This window comes from Sprattus sprattus (assembly GCF_963457725.1).
Source record: "Sprattus sprattus genome assembly, chromosome: 11".
In the NCBI taxonomy this organism is placed as follows: Eukaryota; Metazoa; Chordata; class Actinopteri; order Clupeiformes; family Clupeidae; genus Sprattus; species Sprattus sprattus.
In genome coordinates, this window is record NC_137909.1 from 16,936,978 (window position 1) to 16,955,852 (window position 18,875).

Sequence of the window (18,875 nt, forward strand, 5' to 3'; positions counted from 1 at the left end):
TTAAAAAGTCATCCTTCAGCAGTCAGGAATCATAACAACCTAAACCTCCATTTTGTTCACTTAAAACATTAGTCCTTCTGGCAAAGCATTGAAATATAGTTTGTGTTGTTTCTTCATGATATAAAGCTTTATTGTACTCCTGCACTCAAATTCAACCCTCATATGCTACCTTTAGAGAAGTTTCTGAATGTCACAAGACAGTTTGTGTCTTCACTTCAAGTTGTTTACTTTGTACTGACCTCATGACTTCTATGTGCACTACAGTGGTAATCATAAAAACAGTGCTTGCAATAATTTGATGCTATAACTGCTAGAAAATAATGTTTTCAGTGTGTATTTGCTTGATGGTTGCTAATGGTTGCAAAATGGAGTGTCTGTAAATGATTCAGAATTCTGTTTTGAGTCCACACCAGACTAGCTGTAGGGTTTAACTGTTCCCTCTTCAGAACAATAATAATACTCTGAGCAAAACTAGAAAACACAGTCACACTCATAACCCATACACTAAACACTCCATGCACACATGCATACACAAACACACACACACACACACACACACACACGAACACGAACACGAACACGAACACACAGACACACACACATGCAGACAGACACACAAACACACACATACAAACAACCAAAACACACACACACACACACACACACACACACACACACACACACACACACACACATACATACAAGTGAGGGATGAGACTGGTACTCACTGCGTTGGCAGGTGGTTCCCCTGTACCCTGGCGCACACTCACAGGTGCCCTCGTCAGGGGAGCAGGACGCTCCGTTCTCACAGTTACACGGCACAGAGCAGTTAGGGCCCCACCGGCCCTCAGCACACACGCTGTCACAGTGGATCCCTGAGACACACACATACACACACACACATACACACACACACACAAACACACAAACAAACAGCAAAACACACAAAGGGTTACTTAGTGCTGGATCTTCTGCATTGCTAGTCATAGATTGTGTGTGAGCACTGACACAGACACAAAAAGACACAGACTGGTCATGATACATGGGCTCATAAATTTAACATGGTGCTCCATTACAGGTCCAAGGTCATTTTCTACTACTTCTTTCTGAGCCCAGATCTGCTCACAACCCACAGAGGTGATTCTACATCCGTCATTAATAAAAGCCCAGCGCTCTTCCGTGAGACCTGTCCGACCCCATGCCAGACTTGAAAGCCTCCACTTCCATACGTCTGCGCAATAAATCCACTGATGAGCTTTATTCACTTCCTGATTAGGCCTGGTTCTAGGATCCAGCGCTCGCACGGCTGCCGTAAATCACACTGCACCCGCTCTCCTTCCCTTCCACTGGCCTCTGGCCAAGACAACATGGTGGGAACATAAAGGGCCTAATATAACATTAAGGCGAGGGTTCTTACACTATTTATGTGGACAGGTCATAAAGTACAGTTCGTTTTATGGTCAGCTGACTGCACTGTAAAACACTGTACAACTTGTGTACATGGTCCATAAAAGGGCCAAAAATCTAATGCTAACACCAAACTATTTTTTTCTATCCTAGCCACAAACACAGCGGGACATTATGAAACTGGAATTTGAGGTCAGTTAATGAATCGGTTAAATGAAATCCATAAGTGGCACGGAGAGGCTGGTGAGCTTCGCAGTGGGAGCTTGCTACCACCCTGCCAGCGCTTGTTTTCATTTTGGAGGGAGAAACACAATATGGCAGTTGGAAGTGATGTGATTGCATTGGCAACAACAACTTGGCAAGAAAGGCAAAGGCTTGTGTGACACAGTTCTTGCCATTCTCTAACAATAATCTGATATGGTCAATTAAAAACAATTTAAAAAAAAAAAGCTGTCCCCTGGCTTTAAGCAGCCGGGTTTCAAAACAAATGTCAAATCACAAGACCTCACGTGTACCAGGGTTACAGAGAGAGGGTAAAAGAAACGAGAGAGACGCAGAGAGAGAGAGAGAGAGAGGCTCAAACAGACTTAATCAATTTAAAGTAAACTTTCACAAAATATATCTTGGTTGACACCACAGAGGCACAGAGCCCCTTTGGCTGGGAGAAAGGAAAAATAGACAATGGCTTTGACCATACTGCATTGCAAACGCTTTAGGCTTCATTCAGTTTTCTCTTTTCTCGCTTTTTCAGGTGTGTGTGTGTTCCAATTTGCCTTCCAATGTGACTTAAACTTGACACCAGTGTAAATCATGAACTGTCCTGAAATGACACGCACGTGTAAAAGCAAATCCTCCGTCTAGTGCAACACCGAAGATGGAGAAAGCAGTCATCACCGGGTGGCTGTGCGAGTTATGTTTTCTGCTCTAAAACTATAAATCAAGCGAAGGATACTAAAAACGCTGCCTTAGCCCCTCTGTCTTTCGTTTCTGCCTCCTTCATAGACAAGGGTACATGGGTATGCATGGCCTAAAGACATGAAATGACAGGATACTGCTACGAAAACACAAATTTTGAAATGGCCTGTTCAGATTTCAATCATTAAACACTTACCACATACGATATACGATGTATTTGAAATTTGTCAAACTGCCACCAAAAATCAGGGCTGTGTAAGGGGGGGGGGGGGGGAATCAGATTTGGAAAAATCTGAACACAGCCAACATCCATATGGAGATTAGACTCTATTGAAAAGCACTGTAGGGACTCACTCTAACCCCCCTACCCCACATCCACACACACCCTCTCACCCAGTGCCAGGGTTCAAAAGGGAAGACATGAGGCTACAGGGGGTGATTTAATCTGTGATTTCAGCATGTCTCACACGCCACAAGATACTCCTCATCCTGGAATAAAGTCAAATCAAATCAACAAATTACTATTCCTTCTTTCTTGCTCCCTCTCCTTCCCTCTCTGCCTCTCTCACTCTCTCTCCCTTTTTCTCCCTCTATCTCTCTCTCCTTCTCTCCCTTTCTCTCCCTCTGTCCCTCACTCTCTCTCTCTCTCTCTCTCTCTATCTCTCTCCATGGGCGATAAGCAACATTGTGATGAAGTGCTGTGCCAAGAGCCTGGGACAAAGAGTCTTTTGAGGGGACTGAGCGCGTTGCTAGGCGATGGCAAAATGTTGGCGATAAACTCCGGCTTAGTAGCCCTAAAGAAATGCCTGCACATTTAAAGGGACCCGCTATGCCAAGCAGCAGCATCAGTATGCTGCCGGCATCTGACCACGAGAGATGAGTTCAGATTCAGAGATTCAGAGACTGACTGAGAGAGAGAGAGAGAGAGAGGGAAGACACATAGAGGAGGAGAAAAGAGAAGAAGGATGAGGAGAGAATCTTTCTGGCATCTCAACCACGTCTCCCTTTAGGAGATGATCTATATTTATTTAAGTTTATGACAGAGCTTTGTACTTTTGTAACTTGTGTTTTTGTTTACCGCATTGAAGCTACCAGTTTACACATGGCCGAGAGCAAAGGGCTATTTTGAGCACAGACACTATAGCCATACTACTAAGGAAAACAACTTGAACGCAGAAGATCTTTATGGCGCATACTGAGAGCACTGTAAACAGCAACTGTGCTCTTCTCTCTTTGAAAAGCCCAACAAATCTATTCCAAGTCTTTATAGAGTTGAGTATAAAGATATCCTTTTTTTTCATATCCCCCCAAAATGTTGGCAGTGCTGCAAACTGATGGAGCAACAAACATTTCCAAACATCAACAAGTCTCACACTGGACTTTTCATGCACATCTCATAAATTTTGTTCGCACGTTCATTCTTTGGATACCCGGCAGGCAATGGGAACATCATTACGCTGTTTAAATTCCTTCCAGTGTACCAGAACTTTCTTAATCATTTCATACAACATCAACACCTCACTTTTCCCACAGTTTAGTTTCCACTTCTATTGTGGAAGAATATCTTTCAGGGGTGTGACATTTTGGCTTTAAATGAGCCCCCTCATCTTAAACGCCATCATAACAGACACTCCAGACTTGAGGAGGCACCTCCATTTATTCCGTTTGTTGACCGGAGAGAGACACTTATGAATGCCAGAAGCGATGGTGTTAAAGTCCCACTGAGGGTTTTAATGTTGGGGTGTGGAGTGAAAGAACATCTGATTTCACAGCGTGGTGCTTCCTCAGGCATGGAGGAGGATTAGTGGCCAATTAGTGCGTGTGTCTAGGACTGAGGCGGAGGCTGAGGCCAGGGTGAAATGGGAACCGGCTCACTCTGATTACCCCCCTCCCCGACGCCCCAACCACCCCATGCTGAAGTGTAGCTCAGAATGCTGATGAGAGTTTTACACAACCCAGCAGCAAGAGTGGCAACAGCACAAAAAAACATTTCCCAACTCAGGAAGCGGCAGATACTGAAGCAGGGACTGGGTCGGTTCTGAAAACCAGTTTGATGGCTTGTTTTGTTATGGAACCACACTCAAACTTCGGCACTAAAATGGTTCCTGTTGTCATAGTGGTGTGGTGTTGTAGGTGCAGTAGATGAGAGAGTCAGGCTCCTCACTAAAGTTCCAAAAGTTCTAATATCCATCCAATCAAGCTGAGTGTAATCAAGCACTGAGCTATTCTACAGGGTTGAAATCCCATGATAAATACTGTACTAAACACTAACTAGAACTGTCTATGCATAAAATCACATGGCCATTAACTACAGGTAAATACGAATGTAATTGTAAATGTCCCTGGCGTCTTGGCATCAGTCTTACCTGTCCATCCCGCCAGGCAGCGGCAGTACCCAGTGGCCGGGTGGCATCCATCAGCATGGCTGCAATCACAGCGCTCCCGACACTCCATGCCATAGGTACCATCCTGCAGGGGTCAAACAAAATAAAAAACAACTTAATTGAGCTGAAATATGTCATAGATCAAGTCAGTGGTGGTCTTGACTTGGATAACCTGCATTTCCTGGTTACCTTGGTTTGATGTCATGTAATATAAATGGATACGTTCTTTAATCTTGTTGCTATTTATTTCAGAAAATAAATATTTGGAAGACTATTTTGAGAGGTCAGCATACAACAGGAGGTTTCGATTACAGCAGTCATTTTGTTAAGATGTTTCTATTTTTTTTTTAACAAAGGTTTGTTCAGCTTAGTGCAAGGATTGTAAACCATTAGAAAACTACACTCTACACACTTAAAAATGATGAGGACAACTGTGAGCGACAACAATCTATCTCCAAGGATTATTTTATAACAATAGTTTATGTGTTAAAAGCAGCCTTCCAGCTGTCTCTGCTTGAGTTTTACAGACTGGAGTGCTGGTATAATTTCACACTGGATGTTTGTATGATCTGTAATACTATTTTATGAGGACAATTACTAAACATAGCAAGTGCCACTTGATAGCTTATCTGGGTGGTCATGAAATTCCTCTACCATGATTTTGCCTAAAGGCAATCGCCAGCTTCCTGAAGGCGTGAATATGTTTGTGAAAGCTCAAAGCAGATGTAAGAACCATGTAAGCTATGGCCTCTAAAACCTATTGGCCCAAACAGAAAAACTTTAATCCAAAAAGTTCCTGACTTTGTGAAAACACTAGTCATTAGCACCGAACAAAGTGGATTTGATGAGTAATTCTAGAAAAGCCGCACATCAAAGGAGCACAATGCCTTTGGAAGCATGTGATTTCTCATGACTAACTAAACACGGCTCTGCTTCTCTGGACAGATTTACCAGAAGCCTTCAATGGAATAACAAAAAATGCTTGTAGAAGTTCTATTAGTGAAACAACACTGAAGGTGATGTGTTTCTTTACTCAATTTGTAAAGTGTGATATCTTAACCTTGTTTCAAAAAGGCTAAAGGGAAAATAAGTGCAACTCATGTTTTAGACACATTTACATAAGAATCATGACACATGCTGCTGTTACACAAAAACAAATGAACACTTGGTTTTGGGGTCACAGGTGAACCCAGCTATTTCCATTTAGTGAAATGAGTTAAACGTTTGGCAGTGTGGAGTTAGGTGTGCTTTGTGTGTGAATGTGAGTGTGTGTAGTGTGTCTGTGTGAGGGTGTGCGAGTCTGTGCATTTGGAGTGTGAGATTGGTGTTTGTTTGAATAAATGTGTGTGCGTGTGTGTGTGTGTGTGTGTGTGTGTGTGTGTGTGTGTGTGTGTGTGTGTGTTTTGTGCATCTCCACAACCCCCAGCTCACCTGGCAGTGCATGTCACACCTCTCCCCCCTCCAGCCGGGGGCGCAGGTGCAGCGTCCGTCCAGAGCGTTACAGGCCCCGCGGTTCCCACAGAGGCAGGTGAGGTTGCAGCCCAGGCCCCACGTGCCACTGGGGCAGTTGATGGAGCAGTCCACTCCATGCCAGCCTTTGGAGGGGAAGGAGAAAAACAGCATGGTGGTGACGGGCACAGCTTGGCCTCAATTGAGTTCCAGTCCTCTCTCTCCCCCTGGGAGGTTATTACAGTGATGACCCTTATTACAGGAAGTGATTCTATTCAGATTGTGTTAAGTAATTACCTACAGACTGATATGCTGTGTTCACCCAGCTGTATGATAATTGCCTTCTGGAAGGACGACTGGGCTGCTGGCCCTGACTGAGTGTGTTTTCAATACATGCTTACATGTGAGTTTGCATGCTCTTGTGTGGGTGTGTGTGTGTGCATGTGTGTGTGTGTGTTTTTGTTTAAGAGTGTGTTTGTTCATGCATGTGTCTCACCTGCTTTGCATGAGCAGGACCCGTCCACAGGTGAGCACGCAGCTCCGTTCTTACAAGCGCAGGTGGAAGAGCAGTTAACCCCGAAAGTACCAGAGAGACAGGCTGTGGAGCAGTTGGGCCCCTGTAGGGAGAGAATAACTCCATTAATGCCCTCCACACACACATCCACTTCCATCAACCATCACCACTGCCAGGACACCTGACTGAATGTACAGGCAAACATCTAGGGAAGAAATCGGTCATCATAAGGACCCCCCTGGGCTTTAACTGTTTAGCTTAATAAGGCCTTTGTTTTTCAATGACTTTCATTTTTTTCATAGAAGGAAATTATTATGATATTGTACAAAAAACGATTACATAGCGCAGCTATACATGCATATGTTACTGTTTCTAGAAACTGGTTGACTGGTACCAATTTAGATATTTCATTAAATATGGCATTATCAAAAGCAAATAGGGGTTGGGCCTTACAGGCAATGTTTATTATGTTTTTCATTTATATCATGGTCATAGTTACCATAGTTATAAACAGAGTAGGAATAGTCTCTGAGGACACAGTGTCAGTTCCTGGTGAGGAGATTCCTTCACATGGATGCAGACTAACAGACGAGTAATAATGAGTAACACTGCAGTGATGGCTGTATGTGTGTGTGTGTGAGTGTATGTGTGTGTGAGTGAGTGTGTGTGTGTGTGTGTGTGTGTGTGCGTGTGTGTGTGTGTGTGTGTGTGTGAGTGAGTGTGTGCGCACTTGTGTGTGTGTGTGTGTGTGTGATTTGGTGTGTGATGCATCACAAAGACAGTGGCATTATTGGCCACTTTGTGTGTGATTTTACAGGTGTGTGGTTGATACACACATTGCATGTGTGTGTGTGTGAGTGATGCATTACTATATGTGTGACGGTGTGATCAATTCATTAATGTGTGGGTGGGTGTGTATCTGTGTGTGTGTGTGATTGTGTGTGTTTGTGTGTGTGATTGTGTGTGTGTGTGTGTGTGTGTGTGTGTGTGTGTGTGACAGGGTGTTTACTTTGAAGCCCGGGGCACAGATGCACTCTCCTGTGACGCTGTGGCAGTCGGCGCCATTCTGGCAGTGGCACACCTGCTGGCAGGACTCGCCATAGAACCCGGGCGTGCACGTCTCGTTGCAGTAGAGCCCTGCCCAACCAGGCTGGCATGAACACTCACCAGACATGGGGTGGCAGCTAAGGATGGGTACACCAGAGAGAAAGAGAGAGAGAGAGAGAGATGGCGAAAGAGAGAGAGAGAAAGAGAGAGAGAGGGAGAGATGAGAGAAAGACAGAGAAAGAGAAAGAAAGAGGTACAGAAAGAGGGAAGGAGAGAGAGAGAGAGAGATGGAGAAAGACAGAGAGAATGAGATGGTGAGAGATGGATGACAAAGAGAGAGTGGGAGAGAGAGAGAGAAGAAGAAAACAAGAATGTGAGTGTCCATTACTTTACCACTCTTGTATAGCTGGTAACAAGGCTGCAAACAGAACATAGCAAAAATCGGAATGCAATTTCTTTTTTCAAGTGAATAGTTTCATATGTCTGTCAAAATACAGCACATTTCTATCTACAGTCGAGTTTGGAACTGAAAGTTAACTGCTTTGAGTATATTAATGTCTGCAAAAGTTGCTGTAGTTGTACAGAGTTTTGCTGATGGTAAACATTGACTGAGACATGTATCGATGATTTTTTTAAGAAGTCGTATTGAATGCATTTTGTATCAAAGTATCCACAGTTCACAGAGTCTACTAGCCTGGATACCAGCCCAAACCCCGCCCACAAAAATTTTGGTCAGGGAGATTTGGTCTGGCTCTGAGTTAGTTGGGAGAGAGTTTCATCGGACAGATAAAGCCGGACCAATCAAATTGTCAGGGCGGGCTTTATACGATGATGGACAGATTATCAAGGGGTAAATTCGAAATCCTCCAAAAGATGGCGGCGTATCCGGCTTGTAAATTGGACATATTTTATGTAAATGATGCTATCTACACAACTTTTTTATGTCTACATTGACCTGGTTAGTTGTATATGTGCAACACGAATGTTGCCGAGGATTGTATGTCTTAACTGAAGCGCTCTAGACCATTATTGTTAGGTCATTGCTAACGCTACACCAAAAATCCATTAAAATACATGGTAGCTAGCTATAGCCTTGTTGCTAATTAGTAACGTGAGCAGGCATATCTCAACAGATATTGACAGCGTATTCATTTTAAAAGAGGAACAGAGAAACGCGATCAAGGCATTTGTTTTGCTTTTGCCGTCCTTCCTACGGGATCAGGTTAAAGTTTTAATGTATCAGATGGTCATACTACATTGCTCTGATTGGTTCTAGGTATCCAATTGAGCGAAGAGGCATTTTTTCCCCCTGGTTCGTTGAAACACGCCCCATAATCACAGCCCAATAGTTCAGTATCAGACTCATATTCTGACTAGAATTATGAGTATGACATCGTCAGGCTAAGAGTCTACTGTTATGATAAAAAAAAAATTGTGCGTGTGCATGCTTAAGTGTGCATATGTGTCTATGTGTGTGTGTAATTGCATGTGTGTCTGTGTGTGTGTGCATTCGGGTGAATATGCATATGTGTGTGTGTATGTGAGTGTGTGCGTGTGTGTGTGTGTGTGTGTGTGTACCAGCTTGTGTGCGTGCTTGTGTGAGTGAATGCACGTGCGCGTGTGTGCATGTGTAGAACACAATGGGACAGAGAGAATGAGATGCCCACTGAGACTTACAAATCAGTCATTGGCCTCCAAACACAGTGCCGACTCCTAAATGAAAGCAAATGCGCGCGAGTTAGCTCCAGCACTGGGAGCTGAGCCTCCAAAGTAAGCAGCACAACAGGAGACTAATAAGAAGACATATTACTGACTTGGGTTACGCTAGTCTGGAGAGCTCTAAAGTTTGTGCAAAGATTGCTGAGGGTGGTGCTAAAAATTACTCAAATAGTACCATTCCAGTGAAAACATTTTCTTAAACCTACCTCATGAAACTCATTGGACCTACGTGTCTTTCTTATCTTAAGTTGTTGGGGCTAACCAAACCGAGAAAGGGGGGCACATTTTTTTCGTAACAGGCCGGTCAAATGTCATACATGGAGCAGCTGGCATTTCAGCCTAACTGGCAGACAGAGACAGATCACTGCCACCCGAATCCCCTCAACATCTGTACAGCTGCAGTACGCCAGTATCGGGCAGCTTATCATACCACTGTGACAACTTTTTTACCAGCACCCTCCATGTTGGATCATATTACTCAGCATCCTTCACTGTCCCTGTGGCTTCAATTTGTCATTGGGGGGCTGTCTCAGTGACTGACTGAACTGACACATTGCTCTTTTGTTCTTCAAACAGACAAAGTCCCCCGATTGAACCCCAGAAGTTTCATACAGACTATCTTAGCCTGGGCATTCCATTCTGGGCAGACGTTGCTCCTCAAAGCCTTGATGGATCAGGCTTTGAAGATGAGTGTCTCTCTCGTTCTCCCTCTCTCTCTCTCTCTCTGTCCACAATTCATCTGGCTGGAAAAACATATCTCATGTCTGCTAATCCATATCTTTTTCTGCTAACGTCCAGAGTGGAAGTCTGGGAGTTCATGTCTATTATGACCCATGTCATGGAGATGGACTGTAATGCTATAAAAGACATGACATCCTCCAACGTCACACTAGAAACTCTCCAGCTCCCTCTGGCTCCCCCCGGGCTCGTACAGTTCACCTGAGGAGGTGAAGCCGGGCCACTGACAAAGGCCTTCATGAATCACAACCACCTTGGGGGTTTTTTTTACCCCAGAAAGGGACATAACTTGCTATACGAAACCAGCAAAAGCCTCCATTGGTTGCGTCATTTGCAGATCTCTTTGCAGTAGGAATGAAAGGTTGGGCACCATCTGTTCTGGATTATGACCGTAGGTAGCTTGTGATGCTTTTGTTTGTGTATACGTATATATATCTTTATGTCTTTCTTTATGTGTGTGTGTGTGTGTGTGTGTGTGTGTGTGTGTGTGTGTGTATGTGTGTGTGTGTGTGTGTGTGTGTATGTGTGTGTGTGTGTGTGTGTGTGTGTACGTATGTGTGTGTTTGTGTGTGTGTGTGTGTGTGTGTGTGTGTAAGTGTCTGTGTGTATGTGTGCGTGTGTGTGTGTGTGCGTGTGTGTGTGTGCGTGTGTGTGTTGGGGAGGGTAATGTTTGTGGGCAGCCCTGAGGTTAACTGCTGGCCTTTAGTGAGCTTTGGGGGCATGCGCCGCAGGGCTGCTAGCTGGTACCTGTTGGGTCTGTCCTGGCCTGGAGAGGCAGCTGTCCCCACCTGAAACAGCGCAGCCATTGAGCCCTGAGCCCCGGCAGCTGCCCCAGCGTGCAACACATGCGGCCCTCAGCTGTGACAGGTCGTCTAACGGACCCCAACCTCCCCTTCCCGAGATCAACACAATGGGGAACATTGTGCTGAGTCAGCAACTACACACTAGGCAAGCACACACAAACGCACGCATATGTACAAACACACAAACAAAAACAACCCCCAAAAAAGGAACCCTGCTGAACATATGGAAATATATGTTAACCCCTCCTCACACACAACGGGAACACGCCTTTTTAGATTTATTCAAGGAAACTGGCTGCGAGTCAGACAGATCTGCACCCGCACTCTCCAGGTGGTAACATCAGTAGGGTTATAGGAAAAATCTGAGTTTTGCCACGTGCTGAACGCTGCAAAGGGAAACACACACACACACACCCGCACACACCCACACACACACACACACACACACACACACACACACACACACACGTGCACTGAGTTATTGTTTGGTGGGAAGACGGCAATACTTTCTCTTTTTATTCCCCTCTCTCTTTCTTTCTCTCTCGCTCACAAACACACATACACACCCACACACACAGACAGAATGACAAACCCAACCAAAATGATTCTCAGGAGTCTTAGCCTGGAAACTGTATAGTGGTCCTTGTCAACACCAATAACCAGACCAGAGCCATAAGTAACGATGTGGAACCAGTGGTTCAGCCCAACCATTTACCTGAGCAGAGCATATATACATATATCCTATACTGATAACAACAGCAACACTAAACTTTCAGCATAGAAAAACTTTTAATCAAAGGCCACACATGCAAAATCAAGTACCAATTTACAACACAGTATTGCCATATCACAGTTGCAGTTCCAGTTCATTAAAGTTTAAGTACTGCACCTCTCACCAGACTGTACTCCAGCCAAGTTTAACTGGACACCCACGGGGCATTTCCTATGCTGTTCACATGACCGCTCATTGCCACTCTATGAGTCAGCAGATTACTGTTGCAGCTGCTGCTGATCATTTCCTTGAGTCTAATCTGCCATTCCTTCAACAATATTTTCCACAAATCTCAGCTGCTAGCAAAATTGTACAACTAGGGTACATCTTCTCCGAGACTTTCTGTTCAAGCTCTGTGAGAGCGATGGTTCATCTGCATGACCTGACACTTCTGCCCACACCTGAGGCCACCACACCCTGAGTGATGTAAGTATATCACAGCTATGAAGCAGCCTGCACGTGATATACATATACGGACAGATAGATATATAAGTCCTTTGTGTTAACCAAAACTTCATTAACTGGCTCATGACAAGAGTTCCTGCCACACCTGAACCCAGACACTCCGATTCTCATAAATGATTGACGTTGAGGCGAACTACAACTACAAGTGCTATGGGTGTACAGGCAGATAAATAGAGTTATTGAGCAGTGTCCCTGCTCACTGAAACTGTGCTTTTCCTATGGACGCTCTGACGAGAGGCCATGCAGTCCCTCACTCCCACCTGGAGCCCTTCCAGGCCTCTGTCTCTGCCCCACCTCCCTCCTCAATAACCTGCATCTGGTCAGGACACTGGAATGTAGGATGATGTGATATGTCATAATGTGTCAGGAGAGGACAGTAGAGGACAGGACTACAGGACGTGACGTGACTTGTGTTCAAGATGAGGCTTGACGTTCAGAGTATGGTGTAAAGAAGCGCAATCACCATTCATGTCTTTATAGACTGTATCTGTAGCATGAAGACATTGCAAGACATATTTTCACTGGTAATACCTTGATAATGGTTGTCAGTAGTTTCCATGTGGGTCCTTAAAATGACCAGGCTTCTGAGATTTAAGTGATACTTCCATTTAGCTTAAAGTGGTTTACGGGTGAAGTAAAGCAACACACCAGCTGAACAAACACCAGGCAGTGTAAAGCAGCACCTCTAGACGCATACAACTAGAACCACTGCTCCCCCCAACAAACATTATCTCAACCTGTATAGTCTTAATCTCCAAAATCTTCACTGCTGTTCCAGGGCTGCTATCAATCGCTGGGTCCCTGGAATCCCCCCTGCCCCCACCCTTATCGCATCCTTCCTACCACTGTAGTGAAGAAGTGAGATAAAAGATCAAAGGTGAGAGGTCACTTACCTGCGCGTGTTCTCTGAGTGGCAGGGGCACTTCTTGTCGCATTTCAGCCCGTAGACGCCCTCGTGGCAGAGGCGCACCTCGCAGTGCTCGCCCGCGTAGCCCGGCTCGCACAGGCAAGCCCCGCTGATGTGGTAGCACTTGGCACCGTTCAGACAGCGGCAGGTCTGCCTGCAGTCCATGCCGAACTTGCCAACCGGGCACTGCTCATGGCACCTGCGGGGGGTGGGAGGGGGGTGTCACAGAGAGAGAGAGAGAGAGAGAGAGAGGAGTCAAGGGAGGGTCACTCACAGAGAGCACCAAAGCTCGAGCACCAGTAGCCAACTGTGATAGTGTCAGCCAAAGCCATTGGAGGCAAGAAGCTAACAGATTATCTCTAGACCACCAACAGCTAAAATGTAGGAGAGTGGATACTGTGGTTTCAAAATATTTGGCTCAGCACAACTATTTGGCTCAGCACTAACAGATTGGTAAATCTTCTCAATTGACTCAGTGTACAAATATTTGCGACTAGCGGATAGCCTTACAGCTACAGACACAACAGCAGTGGGAGAGAAGAGTTGGTGAAGTGGAGTCTAAAGACGCCACGCTGTCAAAGCCTTCTGGGAGAGTGTCAATCCCCTCTGTATTGCTTTGGATGAAAGCGCCTGCCAAATGACTACACGGACACGGTTATGGACAACACTAGCAGTGTCAGTGTGAAATTAAGTGGAAAAGCTGTCACACACTACAGATATAACTGTGTGTGTAAAAATCAGTGGGAATACACCTGTAAAAGATATAACTGCCTAGTCTTTAATATGCCAAATGCTCTAGGTGCAGTATAGACACGGTAGGAAGAGCTGGTGAATAATTTAAAATGTAGAAAGGGACTCTTATCTCAGTCAAATGCAAGAAATAAAGCTGGCACTTAGGCTAAGACACCATATCAGTTACTTGTACAAAGTGAGGCAGAAGACAGAGACAAAGGGTGCCACATAGATTATAGTAATTGCAGTGACAGAAAATAAAACAGCCAACTTCAAATGATAGCTTTCGAAAGATTTGTTTCAAACAAAGAGTTACAATAAAATACAGCTAGGTAAACAAGGTAAACATCAAATTACACTGATATAAGATCCCTTTATTGAAAGCATCTTTCACAGATGAAGAAAAAAGGGGTCAACACTATGTTATTTCAAAACAACAAGAAACTGAACGCCACCACTTTCAAAACAATCTTCACTGATTAGGGCTGTTGAAAAGGGGCTCTGCCATCAGCATGTAATCTCCGGGCGACTGTGGCTGGGACTGTTTGCAGATGGCACGAGAGGCCGCTGAAATGCCACACAGATTAGCCCCTGGGGTAAATTCCATAGGGGCAAATCACTGAGCGGACTTAAACCTGCTGTTCTTTGACCAAAAGTGTGGTGTATGCAACTATACTTTACCTTAGGCAGCCACAGCCAAAGACGGAGGAGTTTATAAATGCCTCATGAGCACTTCACTCTCCTCAGTAATGTTAAATTATGTCTTACACCGCGTTTAGGCATACTGTGTAAGCTATAAATGTATCCAAGTATTTATGAAGGTCTTTAGAAATGGCATACCTTGGGTAATGAATAGTATGCCTAATGATTTAGCTCTCCAAACAAGTTCGCACACTTATATAAGAAAATATGGAAAACTTTAACAGTGCCTTAAAAGAGTGTGAGAACTTGTGTTTTGAGAGCTAAATCACCAACAACGTTAAGAAGCTGCATATAAAACACATTTACTGTAACACATAGGCTGTTTGCATACCGCAGTGTTGTTTCTAATCCCACTGTGTTGAAACTGTCAGATTGAGAATGAAAAAAAAAACATCATTTAAAGTTCACTTATATTCCTGAAGAGGGACTTCATACGGTTGACCTGCAGAGACCTACTTGTTGATAGATAACTCTCTCTTTCTCTCCCCCCTCCCTACCTATTTCTTTCTTTCTCTCTCTCTTTTTCTCTGTTTCAAGAAGCCATCCTAGCTTGCTTTAAAGGAATCACAAAGGCTATCACTAGGGGAAACTCGTATTATAGCGTGAGCCATTGCCACTAGCTAGCTTTGATAAATTAGGCTGCTGGGTCCATTCAGAATTCAAAACCATGTCTCAGAGACACGGCTATCAGGCTCATTCTCGCCTGGCAGATGGATTTTGTCAGAATGCTTTTCCCAAAGCTTGTTTTTTTTTTTCTCATCTTCTTTTTTTTTCTCTTTTCCTCTTTCAAACCACTAGCAGCTGTAGTGTTACGGGAACACATTGGAGGATCTTACGCACACACAGAAGGTCCTCTGGGGGGGACGGCTGTGTAGGCCAGGGTTTGCACGAGAGGTCACGTCAGATTTCAGCCCCGTTCGCAGCCAGAGGATTCCCCCAGGCCACTATCAAGTGTCTGAGAACGGTGCACGGATGCATAAATATCAGCACCGCATGGAAACGGCTTAAGTGTGTGCCATTATGTTCTGCAGGGGTACACCAGGTAAGGGCCGGAAGGCTCATACACACACATGAGGAGTGTGTCACCACAGTAGTGGAGAGTATCCTACTGGCAAAATGGTATAAGACACACACACACACACACACACACACACACACACACACACACACACAGACACACACACACACACACACACACACACAGAGGAGGTCCCTCCCTGCACAGGCTCTCAGCATTTACAATTTTCCAGGCCATAGGGTGTGGTGGTGGAAGCAGAGGCGGTGGTGGTGGTGGAGGCTCGGTGTGGCAGCAGGGCCCCGGCTTCAAGCCCGAGGCTGCAGTGACGTGCGACTCCACCAAGGCCCTTATTAACTCATATAAATGCACTCGCACTGCTATTCCTGTCGCTTCATGGGCCGGCTAAGTATATGGTGCGCGGCTCTCTGATACTGGTAATTACCGGGCCCAGGCCCCAAAGCCCTAGCCTAGTAGAGCTCAGCTCAGAGGCAGAGCCCCTCTCTCATAACGCCGGCATTGAAACAGAGGCCCCTCGGAGCTCTCACGGCGCAATATACCCTCTAGAAACGTCCTTCCTCCAAATGCATTTGCAGACTGAGGCTGCTGTATGTGCATTGCTTTCCTCATTATGTGCGATAATTGTTCTGGAGGCACATTATTTTGTAAGACAATGATAAAGTTCATCCATCTGTGGCATATTAGCTCTCTAACTTAATAACGGTTACATTGGGGCTGTGCCGTAAAACAACACCAATAATCTGATTTTCAGATTGGAATAATTACATAACCTTTTCTCAAAACACCAGCAAAGCTGGAAAAAAAACATGAAAAACATTCATTGTATGTTATCTGAATTTGACCTTTTTACATATTTTGGAATTACGTTTAGAATGTTGCAGCCTTAATTGAATCATTTATAGACCACAGACCTAAAACCACAAACCACAAAGATAGATCAACCCCTCATATATGGTTTGAAACTCGACATTTGCAATCTCTCGCAGCATCTGCTAAACAGTGTGCTATTGCGACACGATGTGATGGTAATACATTTTTCTCTGGCAACAGATTGTTAGTGAATGGTGCAATCCCCCTCTGGCACCATGGCATGAGAGAGACAGTGGAAATGCACCATGACCCCTTCGCATTACACAGGCAATCCGTCTTCACAGGGACCTGGCACAGGTGCCCGCGGGGTACTGACGCCAGCACATGCGGAACCAGGGGTGAGAGTTGGGGGGGGGGGGGGGGGGGATGTGCAGGTGGCAAGGTGATGAAAAGTGTAGAATGGAAAACATTTGTTGGCATCCCGGGGACAACAACAAACATTTTCCATTGCCGGGTTCACAGGAAATGCGCTCCAGTGTTTTCTGATACCAGAGCAATATTCTGACATGAGAAAAGGCGCTAATACTATCATCAGGTCATTCACTAGCCTAGTTGTCAAATACACAACTGGAGGCAGAAAGTCACTACCCGTGCTAGGCTTAAGTTTATTTAACACACCCTCTAAATCACACAGTCACCATCTCGACGAGTGATAGCTGAAGCCTGAGGAACACATATATCTCACTAAGTGTACGTTAGCACTGAGCTGGAGTTAGCGGTAGCATTCAGATGCCATGAATGGATGGCGGCAGCAGAGGTAGCTGAGGTCATCTGGGACGGACGTCTTCACAGAGCTCGCGGGCTCCTCATGCATTCCTAGCTCCCAACTGACTGAAGGCAGAGCAGACAGAACCACTAACCACACACAGCTCATCCCTCAACAAGGTCTGGCCAGTCTCCACATTTCCGCAGAGAGATAGGGTCCTCTCGCTCTCCCTACTACCGTCTTACTGTCTGTACATATGCACCCCCCCCCCACACACACACACACACATACAGACACACACACATGCGCACACACACATACACACACACGCACCCACTCACATTCACACACATGCACACACACCAGTCTACTCACTTCCTTCCTCTTCCCAGAGCCACAAGCACACAGCTGTGTGCCAAAACTGATATATTTGTCTCTAAGTGGGTGTGTGTGTGAGTGTGTGTGTGTGTGTGCGTGTGTGTGTTTGTGAGTGTGTGTATTAATGTTTGTGTGTGTTTGTCTGTGTATGTGGGTTGGTGGGAGACAGTCTCCCAGTCTCCCAGTTTTTTCCAGTGTGGGAGAAAAGTGTGAGATAGGAAGAGCACAAGGTCAGCTCCTTTAATGTCTAATATATAACTGAAACGTTTCACTCAGTCTTCGCCAAACTTCCACCACCCAGCAGCAGCCACAATAGTTCTTAGTTCTCAGTAGATTGCTTGAGTCTGTACATTAGCAACAGTTTTACCTGTAGCTCCTATGTTATATTTGCGATAAAAAAAGACTACTCAGTCATGAAAAAACCTTACAGAAACCTGAATAAGCCTTTATCTAAAAAGCTCGTAGTCACACAGCGGTTTGCTCTGTCCTCTACCATGCTGCACCGCCACCGAACCTGTTCATCCAGTGCATTAAATGAGTCAGATTGAGGCAGAAAAAACCTAAAAATAAGTCTCTGGCCACCATGACTGATGGATGCTGCTCTCCAGACCGGCCAGACTCTGGGAGCGGAGAGGAAGTGTGTGTAAACACATCTGACCACAGCGCTCCCACACCCACCCAAAAGCTAACTGGCGGCTCGGCAGCAAACAGGCCCGGTTCTGGTGTCGTATTTAGTGGTGTCTGAAGCTACGGCGGCCCCGGAGATGGTGCACACATGTCAGGGGGTGTGGGGGGCTGGGTGGGTGGAGGTGGAGGGGGTGGTGGGGTTGCAAGCAGACAATAACAATGTAATTTTAGCACGGGCCTCTCCCCATCCATGGCTATGCCTGTGTTTACTGAGTCACTGGCTGCCCTGCAACCCAATGGGACAAATGACAGGACAGGCAAAGGACAGAAAGCCACACGGGGGACGACCAATGCGAAGGGCTGCTTAGGGGGGGTTAGGGTTGAGGTTAGTTGTCATGGATGTGATGGGGGCAGCACAGAAAGTTTGGATTTGAACTGGGTCAAACTTCACATTTTCGTTGAAGAATGTTAAAAATTCTGTGGTCCTAAGATAGGAGATATGGTTAGATGTATGGACTGCACAAAGTATGTTGGGTGTAGTAATAACTTTTCACTTTCATTTCAGTAAAAAATGCACAGTTTGCACTGTACTATATTACAAAAGAACTTTAATAATCAAATATACTAATACACTGTATTGTACTAAAGAATACTATGCTCTACTGCCTAATGTCATATTCTGATTTGAAGAGGGAGATGTGTTT

General features: G+C 45.2%; 1 protein-coding gene across 1 annotated transcript in view; it reads right to left on the minus strand.

Annotated features, from left to right (window-relative positions):
- megf10 (multiple EGF-like-domains 10) overlaps positions 1-18,875 on the minus strand; it is a 58,823-nt gene that overhangs the window by 10,313 nt on the left and 29,635 nt on the right. The window contains exons 9-14 of the mRNA XM_080847185.1: positions 13,107-13,319; positions 7,679-7,853; positions 6,652-6,772; positions 6,138-6,301; positions 4,689-4,791; positions 729-875 (exon numbers count right to left, since the gene is read on the minus strand). Of these exons, the coding sequence (XP_080703311.1) occupies positions 729-875; positions 4,689-4,791; positions 6,138-6,301; positions 6,652-6,772; positions 7,679-7,853; positions 13,107-13,319 (923 nt within the window). The remainder of the gene's footprint in view (positions 1-728; positions 876-4,688; positions 4,792-6,137; positions 6,302-6,651; positions 6,773-7,678; positions 7,854-13,106; positions 13,320-18,875) is intronic.